This window comes from Acomys minous (genome assembly GCF_964271855.1).
Source record: "Acomys minous genome assembly, chromosome: 13".
Classification (NCBI taxonomy): domain Eukaryota; kingdom Metazoa; phylum Chordata; class Mammalia; order Rodentia; family Muridae; genus Acomys; species Acomys minous.
The window spans coordinates 82,919,890-82,934,327 of NC_140495.1; the positions used below are offsets into that span (position 1 = coordinate 82,919,890).

At 34.5% G+C, this 14,438-nt stretch overlaps 1 protein-coding gene across 14 annotated transcripts in view; it reads right to left on the reverse strand.

The window, feature by feature from the left end:
- The window catches only part of TBC1D5 (TBC1 domain family member 5), a 450,634-nt gene that overhangs the window by 261,010 nt on the left and 175,186 nt on the right, over positions 1–14,438 (reverse strand). For 13 of the 14 annotated variants that reach the window (XR_014773989.1, XM_084754672.1, XM_084754671.1 and 10 more), the window contains one exon: positions 12,321–12,390. Coding sequence is in view for 13 of the 14 variants with exons in the window: in XM_084754672.1 (XP_084610798.1) it covers positions 12,321–12,390 (70 nt within the window). In the remaining variant the exon portion in view is untranslated. Of the gene's footprint in view, positions 1–6,206; positions 6,254–12,320; positions 12,391–14,438 lie in introns of those variants that run through there. The other variant, XM_084754674.1, reaches the window with a different exon arrangement.

The following is a 14,438-nucleotide window of genomic DNA, read 5'->3' on the forward strand; positions in this document are numbered from 1 at the left end:
GACAGGGTGTACCTGATTTTCAGATAACACCTAGAAGTGAACAACGCCTCTCCAGGAGTGACATAAAAAATTCAAGCAGCATACAACACAACAAAAAAGAGGCAGAGTATGTGTGTGGGGGGGCGGGGAGACAAAACTCAAACAACTATGGTAAGGGGAAAGAGTATACAGACTATTATACAAAGAGTATAATACTGGAAATCTCTAACATTTGGATATGCACTTATTTTGTTCTCTATTGACACAGGAACTGCTCGGTGGGTTAAAAAAAAAAAAAGGTTATATTACTAACAGACCTGTAAGAAACAGAAAGTGGGAAAGAAAGTGAAGGAAGATTCCCTGGCTTCTGTATGTACAGAGAGTCATGGAATAGGAGACCTCAGAGATGGCCATGTAGTTGACAAGGAAAATCTGCCAACTCTCATCATCTTGTGATCAATAAAAAGTGATGGAATAAAAGGTAAGTGTGAAGATAAACTATGAGAAGGATTGAAGATATAAAACTGAGGAAGCACAAAGAGAAAGGAATCTGATATGAAAATGTTAGCACAACTTCATACTTCTAATATATAAAATGATATTTTAAAATTTGCCCTATCATTTATGATCATATTTCTTAAGCAAATGGAAAAGGAAAAGAATTTTATATGTTTCTAATTTATACAAAAATATAATAGGGACTTCTACTAGCCAAAGGAGTGTATTATAATTTCAGTTCTCTATGTAATACCATTTAAGGGAATGATTTTGAAAATACTATTCAAAGAGAACAAGAATCATCTAACTTAGAATCAACAGAAATATGGAAAGTATAAATTAAGTACGTCAGCATTAAGACTGTAAAATGTGGCAACAGATATGGAAACCTGCAACACTAGGACTGCAGGTGCCAAGATCAACTAGACAAACACTGATGTTATCTATAATTACCTCATTTTTAGCTTAAATCACAGGTAATGAGGGAACTCTAAGTCTCTAAAAGGCAATTAGTAGTAACTCTATTGGCTTCTTGCTTCCTCTATCAGGAATTTTTTAGAAGTTACTCTTATTTCAAGCCTTTACCCTCTGCAATGAAATATCAGGGCCTATCACTCATACATATATACATACATACATATAAAATGGAATGTACAATTACCCAAAAGCTCAAAATAATTTCATCAAACATCTAGGTAAGACACAGCTTTTTGAGGTGAAGTGCCACTAAGAGAAAGGTGAGGATTTGTGCATCACATGGAGACTTGCTAAAATCTATTGAAGCATTATGATTCAGATTTGGAAGAAATGAAGACTAAAAATCTTGAGCTCAATATTATATTCTCTAGAATATAAAGAAATGAGTTAAAGTACAGCTAAATACATAGCTATACCACAGTTTTAAAAGATTATCTATCTATCTATCTATAAATTATGTGATCCTAAATGCAAAATCATATTAAAATTGGTAAACCCATTTAATCATATTCTTAGAAGAGGAATCAAGAAAAGTGGCATTAGCTTTCTAATTTTATAAAAATGTTATATATATATGTTTTATTCAAAATAGTAATAAAAGTCATTACTTTAATCAAAGGAAAAGATTCTTATGTTAGGCAATCTCTGTGAGGCCACCTGAAGTAACTTTGCATTTCATGGTGTATTGGTGTTTCTTAAATATTTAATTGATGCATAAGGAAAATACATTCTGTGATTTCTATAATCTGAACTGCCCTCTTTTTAAAAAATAACTTTTTAAAAATGTTATTTTATGTACATTGGTGTTCTGCCTGCATGTATGTGAGAAGGCGTCAAATCCCTGGGAACAGGAGTTGTAGACAGTTGTGAATTGTCATGTCTTCTGGAAGAGCAGCCAGTGTGCTCTCAACCAGTGAGCCATCTCTCCAGCCCTGAACTGCCTTCTTACTCAACTTGAGTTATTTAACGCTTGTATTAACTTGTTTGAGTTTGATATATAACTTTTAAAATATGATCAAAAGAAGCCAAACATGGAGGGTCTTGTGAGGTCAAGAGCAATCTAAGCAATATTAAAATGTTTAAAAATCAGGAGGAGGGAGGGAAGAGGAAAAGGCAAAGAATGAGAGGAGGGAGGGAAGGCTGATTGGCTTACCACACACTATACAAGAAATACTGTAAAAGAAATATGTGTAGTATCAGAAACACATTATTTTCTATAAACTTTGAAATGGATATATATTTAGCAAAATCTAATGTGCTATTTAAAAGCAATTTATATCTGTTAAGACATACATGCTTTCCAAGAGTAGGATGGCTTCTAGGGTAACACATATTAGCAATGAATGTTGTACTTAAAGTGTCTTGATTCAATAAGACTACAATAAGCCAGGAAGGGGAGTGCATGCCTTTAACTTCAGCACTCAGAAGGCAGAGGCACCTGGATCACTATGAGTTTGTGGCCAACCTGGTTGACACAGAGAGTGCCAGGACCACGCAGACACACCCTGTCTGGTACCTTATATAAGAATGGCCCTCATAGGCTCATAGATTTTATGCTTAGGCATCAAGGAGTGGTGCTATTTGAAAGGATTAGCAAGAGGGCCCTGTTGGAGGAAATCTGTCGTCGGAGTGGGCTTTGATATTACAAGGGCCCAAGCCAGGCCTAGTGGCTTTCTTTTCTTCCAGTTCCCTGAAGATCTGATTGTAGAAATCTTTAGCTACTTCTCAAGTAATATATCAGCCTGAAGGCCACCAAGACCTCACCATGATAATGGACTAAACCTCTGAAATTATAGGCAATCCCCAATTATAAGAGCGTCATGATCACAGTGTCTCTTCACAGCAATAGAACAATAACTAAGCTATACTACCCTGTCTTGAAGAAAAAAAGAAGAGGAGGAGGGGGAGAGAAGAAGCAAGGGAAGGAGAGTAGGAACGGAGGAGGAGGAGGAGAAAACTATGAGGAAGACTAACTACAATAAGCCTACTATCTACTTGACAACCTCTTGGTGGGCACTATCCAACTGAATCTGCAAAGTGAAAGAAATTATTGGTATTTCACTTTCCACCATGACAACAATTACGTTTTTCAATCAAGCAACTAAAGTATGATTAGTAAAACTGAAGAACTACATATTTTGTTTCAATTAATTTAAATGGCATCATGAGGCTCAGAGTGTTTTAAGAATACAATCATACAGCCATTCAATTTTAAAACCAGCAACTATTAAGGTTCAAGGGATATCAGACAAAAATTCATATGACACAAACTCACACAGCATAAAAGAAGAGAGAAAATAATACTTAAATGGCATCAAAATTTAAATAGTACGTGTGGTTAAACAGATATGTAAGTGATGTTACAACATTGTATACAATCCTCCTAAATGAAAGATGCTATGAGACATGGATGTGTCCTTTTCCTCTCTTCTATCTACAGTGCAGCACCTAGTCCAAGGCTGTTCTGCGACTACTACCTTCCCTTGCTCCATAATGACTATGCTGTGTTTATTAGGTAATCAAATGGTCAATGCTGAAAGGAACTATACTTAAGATCTGTGTCATAAACCCAAACAAAACCAAATTCAACAACAAATTTAAAAAGAACCAAAAAAGTATAGTTTAAAATGATAAATGAGCCATGTGATAAAATAACTTTAATATGAGGTCAATGATACATTTACATTAGTTTGCATTAGTATCCCTGGGAAACAACTTCATATGGCCTATGAAACCCAAAACACCTTTCCGTGAAGGACAGTGAGAACCTCCATCACGTACAGATGAAGAGCACTGCATAGAAAGATTTCAGACTTTGCAAGCCTTGGAACTTTGGAATAATGGGGCAGGATTTGCTGGCTGAGCATCTCAATTTGTAACTTTTGGGCATAGTTGGCACACAAACCAGGCTAAAATTTTGGAACATGCATTGAGGGTTTTAAAAAATATGCAAATAGTATGTTTGCAAAAAAATTAACAAATTGTTTTTTGGGTTTTTTTTTGAGACAAGGTATATGTAACTCCAGATGTTCTGGAACTCATTATGTAGATCAGCTTGGCCCTCGTACTCAATGGGATCCTCCTGCCTCTGTCTTCTCATTGCTAGAATTGAAGATATGCACCACTAAAGCTGGCATAAAATAAAAATTTAAAACACACACATAAATATGGTGATAGCCAAGGTGTCTGGCATGGTAAAATATAAATCATAGTAATAATTTCTTCTCTTAACAGAAAAATGCTAAGATTACCAAAACATTCCCAAGATCCAAGTGTAATTTTTGTCTGGATGTTGATTGTGTGTCTCTGCATAAGTAACAGTCTGTTTACATGTTTATATACAACATTTTCTAAGTTAACTTTCTTAGGATGAAAATAAATGGGTTTAACTGTGATTTTCATGCATATGTATTGTTATACTTTGTTCTTGTTCACCCCCCTTTTCTCCATTCTATTTATTTTTAGTGGATTTCCCTTATGCCTATTTTTAAAGATTTTAAAAAAATTTATTTTATATGGATCAGTGTTCGCCTTCATGTACATTTGTGAACTACATGGTGAATAAATAGTGTATGGAGACCGGAAGATACTGGATCCCCTGGAACTGGAGTGACAGGTGGTTGTGAAGTGCTGGGAACTGAACCACGCCCTCTCTGAGAGCAGAGCACCCTTAAACACTCAATCATTTCTTCAGCCGCTCTCAGAACTATTTTGCTTGGCAAGAGCTACCAGCTTCCATAAGGGCATACATTAATAGTCTTTAATCCCCTTACTTGCAGTTTCACTGTTCATAGTTTCAGGCACCACAGCGTACAGGTACTCTGAAAGTGTTAAATGGAAAACTCACAAAATAACCCATGTTATACCACAAAATAATGAGTAATGTAATCTCACAGTATTTTGTGCCATCCAATCCAAATCCAATCACTACTCTGTCCTGTGCCTCTTCATCAAATCTGCTACACATCCACTAGTCACTGAGCTCTGTGGTTAGTTTAACTGTTTTGGTATCCTGATGCTTTTTTAATCAAGGGCCCCTCTTTTTCCTTAATAGTGACTACACAGATAAAAGAGTACGGAAGCTAGAAATTCAATTATTCCAACAATCTAAGTTAGAAAGCAAAGCTTTTGGCTTAGTATATAAAGGAAATCAAGATATGTTTTTGTTGGTTGGTGGTAGCAATTAACCTTTTGTATTACGTTATGGTTAAAATGTCATCTATGGGTGTAGAAACAGAAAAAATGGAATCCCTTCTTTAAGTCCCATCAGCAGCCAGGTGGCATATAAGAGGGATGGATCACTATGTTGATTATTTAACCCCACACGCACCCTCTGCTAAACCTCTTGCATGGAACCAATGATCCCGTCCAGCCTATAGTTAGACTGGAAAGACTGAGAGTAAAGAGAGGATCCAAGTAACAAAAATCTGTCTCTAGGTCTAACGCAGTAGATTTTTGCTAGTCAACAACTTTAAATTTTCACACATTTATACTTCTACCTTGAACCCAAATTTTAAGTATTATTTTCTCAAGTTACACCTCAAGTAAGATGCCTCAAATTACTGATCAAATAACTAGTTGATTTTGTTTTTTAAGATCACATACCTCTACATTATAGCATGCATATATACCAACAGGACCTGCAGGGCTTAGAGCAGGTGTTCAGCTGAGGTAATGTAGCCAAGGGAAGGGACTCTAGGTATACAAGGACACTGTATGACTTACTCCCTGGTTTCAAATTAATGCTGGTCTTTTCAAACATAAGCGTTTACATAGGCTTATATAAAGGGACTTACAGCTGATTGTGTTTAAATAAAGAAACCTAAAGCCTGCCTCCTGATAGTAAAATAGGCCTGAAGGAAAAAAAAGGAACTAACATATTTTCAAAGCCACATTGATCAATAATTAGTTCAGAGAGAGAATATATTATAGCTAGACACAAATAGAGATCATTTCAAATAACATAAAATAAAAACATCTTGAAACTCAGAGGTAACAGAAGCTGCAAGCTGGAGGCCTATATGGTCTACACAGTGATGTCCATGCTGCTCAGAGGGACAAAGGGACACTGTTTCAAAAGACACAACAGAAACCACAAAGACCAACAATCACCACCACAACAATAACATCCCCACTAAGAAGACATTAATTATATAATTGTGATTTTTTTCTCCTTGTTTCAAAGGTGGTCTCAAGTATGGAAAGAAGGACAAAAGATCTGACACTAGTTCCAGGAAATGAAAAAGTCTTACATTTTATGGTCTGGAATTACACTGTGACTCTGAAGCGTATGGCACATCTTGAAAAGACAGGGAAACAGATGAAAATATAATTTTAAATATTGATGGTAAGCATAAGATTTTAAAAATCCCTTCCCATTTAGACTATGGGTTACTATGTGTAAATATGATTCTTAAAATACTAATTTATCTTTAATATAGACACATAGGCCTTTTTTCGTGAGACAAAGACTGACTTCATAAAAGAAGAATGATTAGATCATAAAAGAAATTAAGAAAAAGGAAGGAAAGCTGAAATCCTAACAACGTCACTGATGGATGCTAGTGACCAGGTTCCACACACTTAATTCATACCTATGCTCCTTATGCGGTATAGTTGCTGCTTAAAATTCAAATGTAAACATGGAGTAATTAGAAACCAGAATATGTTTACCTTACTTAAACTCACATATTGAATAGTAGTGGAGATCAAGTGGTAATATTTGGTCTGTGGGTCATCTCAAATTTGATTTCCTAAGTCAACTGTACATTCTAAAGAATTTAGAGATTGTTTCTGAAGTTATTTTTTATGAAGTATAGTTGTTTCTCTTTGTTTATTTCTTAACCCAGCTATCATGGAAATAATTGAGATTCTTTCATATTTGTTTGTAAGGCTTTACAATACAATCTTTAATTTTGTCCTTAGCCCTCTATGTTATTCAAATCCCCAAATTACTTGCTTTTTCTTTCTTTCTTCACCTCTCCTGTGCCTCACCTGTGGCTGAGTGCCCTGCTGAATACTCTACTCCTTCTAACTCCTCCTCTCCTGGCTGGCAGGAAGTCCGGCCCCATTCTCTTGCCTGTTCCGTGATTGGCTATAAGCTGCTTTACTGGCATACAAGGGGACAATTGGGAAGCAGAATTTATATAACATTGAGACAAGAAATCCTCAGAACAAGGCTTTAATTTTTTTTTTAAATCAATGATTTTTAAAAAATCATTATAACCGTCTGTTTAGCGGATACAACTAGTAACTGAACATTAATTGGATTTCAATATTTTCTATGTCTACTAAAGTCTGTAACATTGCACTTAAAAATGATTTCTGAGAAATTATTCAATTGTCAAAGCCCAGAGAAAATATCAGTTGTACACTTTCCTAAATGGCACAGCTTAAGAAAATAAACTCACAAATGGGGCTAGATAAAATTGAACAGGAATAGTAATACATTTGAGGACTTACTACTGTATATATGGAATACGGAAAATGAGAACCAAAGATAATGAACATGATGATTTAAAAACAAGTCACAATGACTTACATTCTACCCTATGCAATTTGTAAAATACAAGATGATGAATGAAAATTAAGCAATATGTTCAGTTCCAAAGAGAATAAGAAGTAACTGGTCTGAATTTTCTCTAAATAAATTGGCTGGTAAGCTAACTTTACCATAGGTTTCTGGCTTTATAAACAACATTTGGTCTTACTGATAAATGAGGTAAAAATGGAGTTCTTTTCTACATTGGAATTATATCATAATAGTCTAAAATACACACACACACACACACACACACACACACACACACTGGATTTTTAGAGAAAAACAATTTATTTCTTAAAAAAGATATAGTAATAAAGTTCTAAAATGTTCACCTATTTATTTCATAGGTCACGGTTATATCAGCTAATACAATAATTTAACTCATGCAAGCTGCTGGTAGTACAGTTAAACAGGTTAATGAAATAGTCTGTACTCATATATGTGCTGATAATGGGCATGCTCCTTTTGGCACAGAGAAGGTCAGCTGCCCTTGGAAAGAGGGGTATGGTAGAGACAAAACATCTCTTTTTCAAGGAGGCTCTTCTCTATCATGGTAAGCATCTTCCTCTGAACTTACAGAAACTATCATTTCCCATATCCTACAAAATTCTGTTTCAATGGTTGCACAAGAAATAAAGATCAACACCTGACAGAAGGCATTAACAATGATATTTCAACTGTGTAAAATATGGACTATAAAATCAATAATGTCCTCTCAATTTATAGAACATTTCCGTTTGCAATGGTTAGGAGATATATACTCAAAATTTAATCAAAAGTGTAAAACAATGCATTTCATAATAATTTTTCTTGAGCTAATTATTTTAGTGAAAGAAGGAAAACTATGTGAAGATACAAATGTCAAATAAAATGTAGGTATTTTTTTTAAAACATCTACATAAGTACTGGGTATACAAAGCCTACACTTAGGTTCTTCTGATTTTTAAATTTCAAAACATTCTTGTTCAAGTACCAGATATTAACCTGTGATTTTAATAGAGCAACAATTCCTCTGCACCTTTTATAGTTGTAGAATTTGTTACACAAAGGGAATGGAAAACACCTTCTCAGAGGCTGATTGAGATTCAAGATTCCTTTTAAATTGGGTATGGTGTTACAAGTCTTTTAAGAAATTTTTTTATTAATTTATTCTTGTTACATCTCAATGGTTATCCCATCCCTTGTATCCTCCCATTCTTCCCTCCCTCCCATTTTCCCCTTACTCCCCTCCCCTATGACTGTGCCTGAGGGGGACTTCCTCCCCCTGTATATGCTCATAGGGTATCAAGTCTCTTCTTGGTAGCCTGCTATCCTTCCTCTGAGTGCCACCAGGTCTCCCCCTCCAGGGGACATGGTCAAATATGAGGCACCAGAGTACGTGAGAAAGTCATACCCCACTCTCCACTCAAATGTGGAAAATGTCCTGTCCATTGGCTAGATCTGGGTAGGGGTTTGAAGTTTACAGCCTGTATTGTCCTTGGCTGGTGCCTTAGTTTGAGTGGGACCCCTGGGACCAAATCTGCCTATCATAATGTTCTACTTGTAGGTTTCTAGGACCCTCTGGATCCTTCTACTTTGCTATTCTCCCATGCTTCTCTCATCTAGAGTCCCAATAGGATGTCCTCCCCTCTGTCCCAGTTTCCTGGTAAGTGAAGGCTTTCATGGGACATGCCCCTTGGGCTAGTATGCAGATATAAGTGAGTATATACCATTTGTACAAGGCTTTAATCCCAGCAGCCCAGAGGCAGAGGCAGGCAGTCCACTGAGAGCTCACGCCTGATCTACATAGAGAGTTCAGAGTCAGCCAGGACTACATACAGAGATCCAGCTTCAAATAAGACCACAAAAGGAGAAGTTATTTTCCCATTGTATGACCAATACCAAAAGCTTCAAGATGATGACAATGCTGACAACGACATGTGTTGGAACTTAAGAGCAATTAATACTCACCATTTACTACTTGGCATTTCTCATATCAACTACAGTATCATCATTTCAAAGTGTGCCAGAGGGTAATACTTGTCTAATGTCATCATGCATTTCCAATTCTTAGCTCATCCAAAATACAATTAAAGTAAACCAACAAACCCCATAAACTATGAACTCTTGAAACTTGGCAATTTAATCTACAATAGTTCAGTAACAAAGAGAGAAATTATAACTAAATATGCTATATCAGGCCTGGAATTTCAGCTACATAGGAACATGGAGAAGGAACATAAGAAGCTTAAGGTCAGCTGAGGTAACAGAATGGGACCTTGTCTCAAAATGAAAGTCAATGCATGCTGGAGATATAGCTCAGTGTAGAGATCCTGTCTAGGCTGTCCAAGCCTGGAGTGAAAAAACAAATACTCAAAAGATTAAGGTGCCCAATATAAAACTGATGCCATAAAAATGAACAGGTTCTCACTGATGAAAACTAAAACAAAATGTTAACAGCTAGCAGGGATGATTATAAAATGATGATGATGATGATGATGATGATGATAATAATAAGATACTGTTATCATTATTATTCTATGGCTTTGTACTACAATCTTCTATGAGCTTTCATTTTAAAAACATGTGGGAAATTGACATGTTAAAAATTACATAGCCAAAACCAAACAAACAAACCAAAAAAAACACCAAAAACAAAAAACAAAAACAAAAACACAAAAAAGAAATTACAAAGCCATTCTACAGTTGTATTTTCCTAGAAACCAGCATGAGAATGCTTGTGATAGGCTCAAGGTAACAACTGTCTTGGCTATACAGATCAATGTGGTTGGAGCACGCGTTTAATACCAGCACTAAGGAGGTATGTAACCTGAAGAAATAAACGATTGGCTCTTAAGTTCCAACAGTACGGTCTCTGTGAGTTCCAGAGACCCTGTCTCAAAACAAAAATAAATAAATAAATAAGTAAATAAATAAAAAGAACAAAAAAGATTTCTGAGGCAGTTTAGAGAAGGTAACATTGTTATATAAAATATTGTTTTGAAAGTCTAAAGATATATATTTTCTGATAAAGAACTATAATGATAACAGAAATTCACATTTTCAAAAGTAAATTTTACTGAAGAGTCTGTGACTACTGTAGTGTGATTCTGCAAGAAGTTTTGGTTTTAGTCAGTTAAAATCAATATAGAAATATACCGTAGAGCTGTGTTTCAATGAATTCTGCATTTAACCTAAATGTCAAACTCAAAAATAAGTTATTTACATATAAAAGCTATTGCCTACAGGGTAAAAGTAAATCCTAATTTCGCACCTTAAAAACTCTAATACCATTTAATAGCAGCATTTGCTAAATATCAAAAACTACTTTAATATACTATACTACTTGATCTTTACCTTGTACTTTTAAATGACAATACATTAATGTCTTAATATTATAACAATGAGAGGCACTAATTAAAAATATTTAGTTAACAGAAGTATTCACTGTGCAGTAAGTTGCAATGATAGCTCATTTTCAAAACAAAATTATCATTCAGTGAGATATTTAAACTCTAAACTAGTCAAGGACAGAATAAACTATAAAACAATACTATCTTTAAATTAAAACATCCTTTTTACCATATGAGTTAAAATATGAATGTATTTATAACACTTATCAATAAGATGTATGCAGATAAGAGATGACTAGCCTTTTCAATATCTTATTTTCATTTGTTTTTATTGAATATTTGCTTAAAATTATATCATAACCATATATTGCACTTATACGAATATTCCTCAGTTGGATGCCAAATTGTGGGTAATTAATTTCCCTTTATATTTACATTTGGTGGTTATTCTGATCAGCTGTGACACGTCCAATTAGTGATTTTAACAGTTATTAATTCAAGTGTTGCATTATACTTTAAAGCTAGAAGCAGGAATTGCAGAACTGCAGCATTTAAAGGTAGTACGGGTACAATGAAAATACGGTGGCAGTGTGATCTTCCAGCTGCACTGATGTCGCTCTATAGCACCATGGAAACAGAAGCCTTTTGTACTATCAGTGACAACTGACCGGCTGATAATTTACACAAACTCCAACTACTATACAAAGAGATTATCAAACATTTAAATTGTCATATGACTTCAGGGGCTCATAAACAGATTGTAATATTAGTATTATTCACAACATTCCTACAAGTGCCTACTATATATAAGGCCCTCAGCTAACAGTGTGCCTGTAATCTGAAGAGATAAATGATGTACTTCTAATGAAGGAAATGGAGTAAGTACACAAATAAAGGCATTAAAAGATGACAGTGTAAATTCAGAATCTTTCTATGAAAGCTCAGTATGCAAGTGTGTTGCCAATTGTACAGTGTTCTCCGGTGCACGTTCCAAAGAGTTGGTGCACAGTATTAGACTTAATGAATAACATCAGAAAGACGCATATCAATTAAAGCCCTTCTTCATTTATCTTATTCCATTTATAATGCTTAAATACACAAGTACTGATTTTGCATGGGTTTTACTACAAGGAAAAATCAGAATTTAAATTCTTTGATTCATTATACAAATATTACTAGAAATATTTAATCTTTTTCTTTGATTTTCATACAATAAAGTACAAAATTAATAAACATTTACTTAATCAAAATCTAAGTTGAAATGGAACCATTAACAAACAAAAAATTAAAATATATATTTAAGAATTTAGAATGACATGTTTCTCTTGTGTTTTAAGCTTATGGACTGTCGTGTACTACAATGTCCTTTATCCATGTGACATTTGTAAGGCATCATTTTAATTTCTTGCTATTTTGCAACTACAATTCTATAAAAAGTATGTCTTCTGTGTTACCTTGTAAAGCTGTGTGTACATGTAACTGTCACTTACGTATATGAATTAAAGGTCCCTTCAGAGTCTAAGGTCGAATTTGCTCTTCTTCCATTTTGACTTGAATCTCCTAGAGACAAAAAGAAAAACACTGAAATAAAAGAAATCGCACAACTGAGTATTTCAGTTAAAAAGCTTCGTGTACCAGATCTACGTAGTGTGCCAGTGAAAACTCTCAGAAGCACAGACACACATCACTCCCTCCTATCTTCCCAGCTGTCTTCTGTGCTTAGAGCTTCTGAGTTAGACACTCATGTGGAGGGCAACACACAAACCAATAGGACACTGCCAAAGGAACTGCTAACAGGAAAAGTAGAATATGATGAGGTTTGTTTTTTTTAATGAATCACAGAAACATAGACATTTGTAACCCACTTAACTGCATGCTGCTATTTCTGAACAAAGGCAATCTCGGTTAGAGAGCAGAGCCCTTTTCTACCCAATAGTTCAGGCAAGAAGACAGAAGAGAGACCAGAGCTCAAAGCTGTTCTACTACCTAGCAATCTTCTCAGCAGACAGGTGAAAGAAAGCACAGCAAAGGGAAACGGTGATGCAGAAGGCATGTCAAGGAACCTTCCAGTATGTCTTAACATTTCTTCCAAATATGTTTTTAACTGTTTAATGTTATGTTTAAACTGTTAAAAAAAAAAGCCTCAGCAATATGAAACACTGAAAGAAATTTCACCAAAAGACATGTGTGTGTTTTCTGTAATAAAATTGTTTTCACTTAAAAAATAAGAATTTTTGTGAAGTTAAATCTAGAAATAAATATGTATGAAGTTCAATACTAAACAAGAAAATAAAAAATTTAACTATGTTAAAAGCTTAGCAATACCCAACTGTAAAAAATTCTTATAGTTAGGAATTTGATAGTTAACTTCATTAAATATATATTTTAAAATACTGTTTTTGCCAGGCAGTGGTGGCACATGCCTTTAATCCCAGCACTTGGGAGGCTGAGGCACGAGAGTCTCTGAGTTTGAAGCCAGTCTGGCCTACAAGGTGAGGTTAGGACAGCTAAGGCTACACAGAGAAACCCTGTTTCGGACAAAAAAAAAAAAAAAAAAAAGAACAAGAAAAAGAAAAAAATGGTTTTTATTAAGCAGTACAGTATTAAATATGTAATTTCTCCCACAAAGCAAATTATATACTTCTAATTCTGACAAGGTAACTTTCAACATCGTTTTATATTTAAAGCTTAATAATTTTTAATTATTTATCCAATTTTAACTTATAATTTTGACCTATTATGAAATATATAAGCTTTTACTGGAGATTGTAACAGTAGACATGGTCATATCAAAAGTAACTATAAAGATTTCAGTTTCAAAATGAGATTAAATTTTTTGTATATTATACTAGGTACTTTGATTCCATAATTATGCCATGGATTAAGTGGCTACAGAGATCAGAAACATACATTGTATGGCAGCCTTGTGTTCCTTAACTTAAGAATACTAATTCTACCTAAGACTTTGCAGGTATGATCAGCATTATTCACATGTTCAGAGATAGATCCAGTTCCTTTGCTGAACATTTTAATGTATTTCTTTTTTTCAAGTTATCTTTCCAAACTGTTTCTGATCACTTGGTAATTTAAAACATAAAATAGATTTCAGCATTCAGAAATGGTGACACACAAATTTTTGAAGTTTACAATTACTATAGTATCTATGCTAATTCTTTGAATACATAGATGAGGTTAAACAGAGAAGATATTATTTTCATTAAAAATAAGGGTATGATCATAATCTGAAAAGACAGAATGAACAGTATCTCAGTTCACTAAACAGAAATTTCCTGTAGCACATGCTCTTCAAAAGCTTACAGACACTTCCTGTGTGGCGCTCGATAACCAGTACAGAACAAGTATTATGATATACACTGAAAATCAGAGTTCTCTTTATTCCTTAAAACTAAAGATTATGTTAATTAAAAAATATCATCTACAGAATTCTTGCTCATTTAAGTAGGATTTTATAAGATCAAAAAAAAAAAAGAAATCATTCAAATAAGAAAAGTTATGAGGCTTTTGTTTGTTTTGTCTGTAGTTTTGTTTTTTGAATGTCTCAGTATAGAGCTCAGGTTGGCCTGGAACTGGCTGTGTAGATGAGGCTC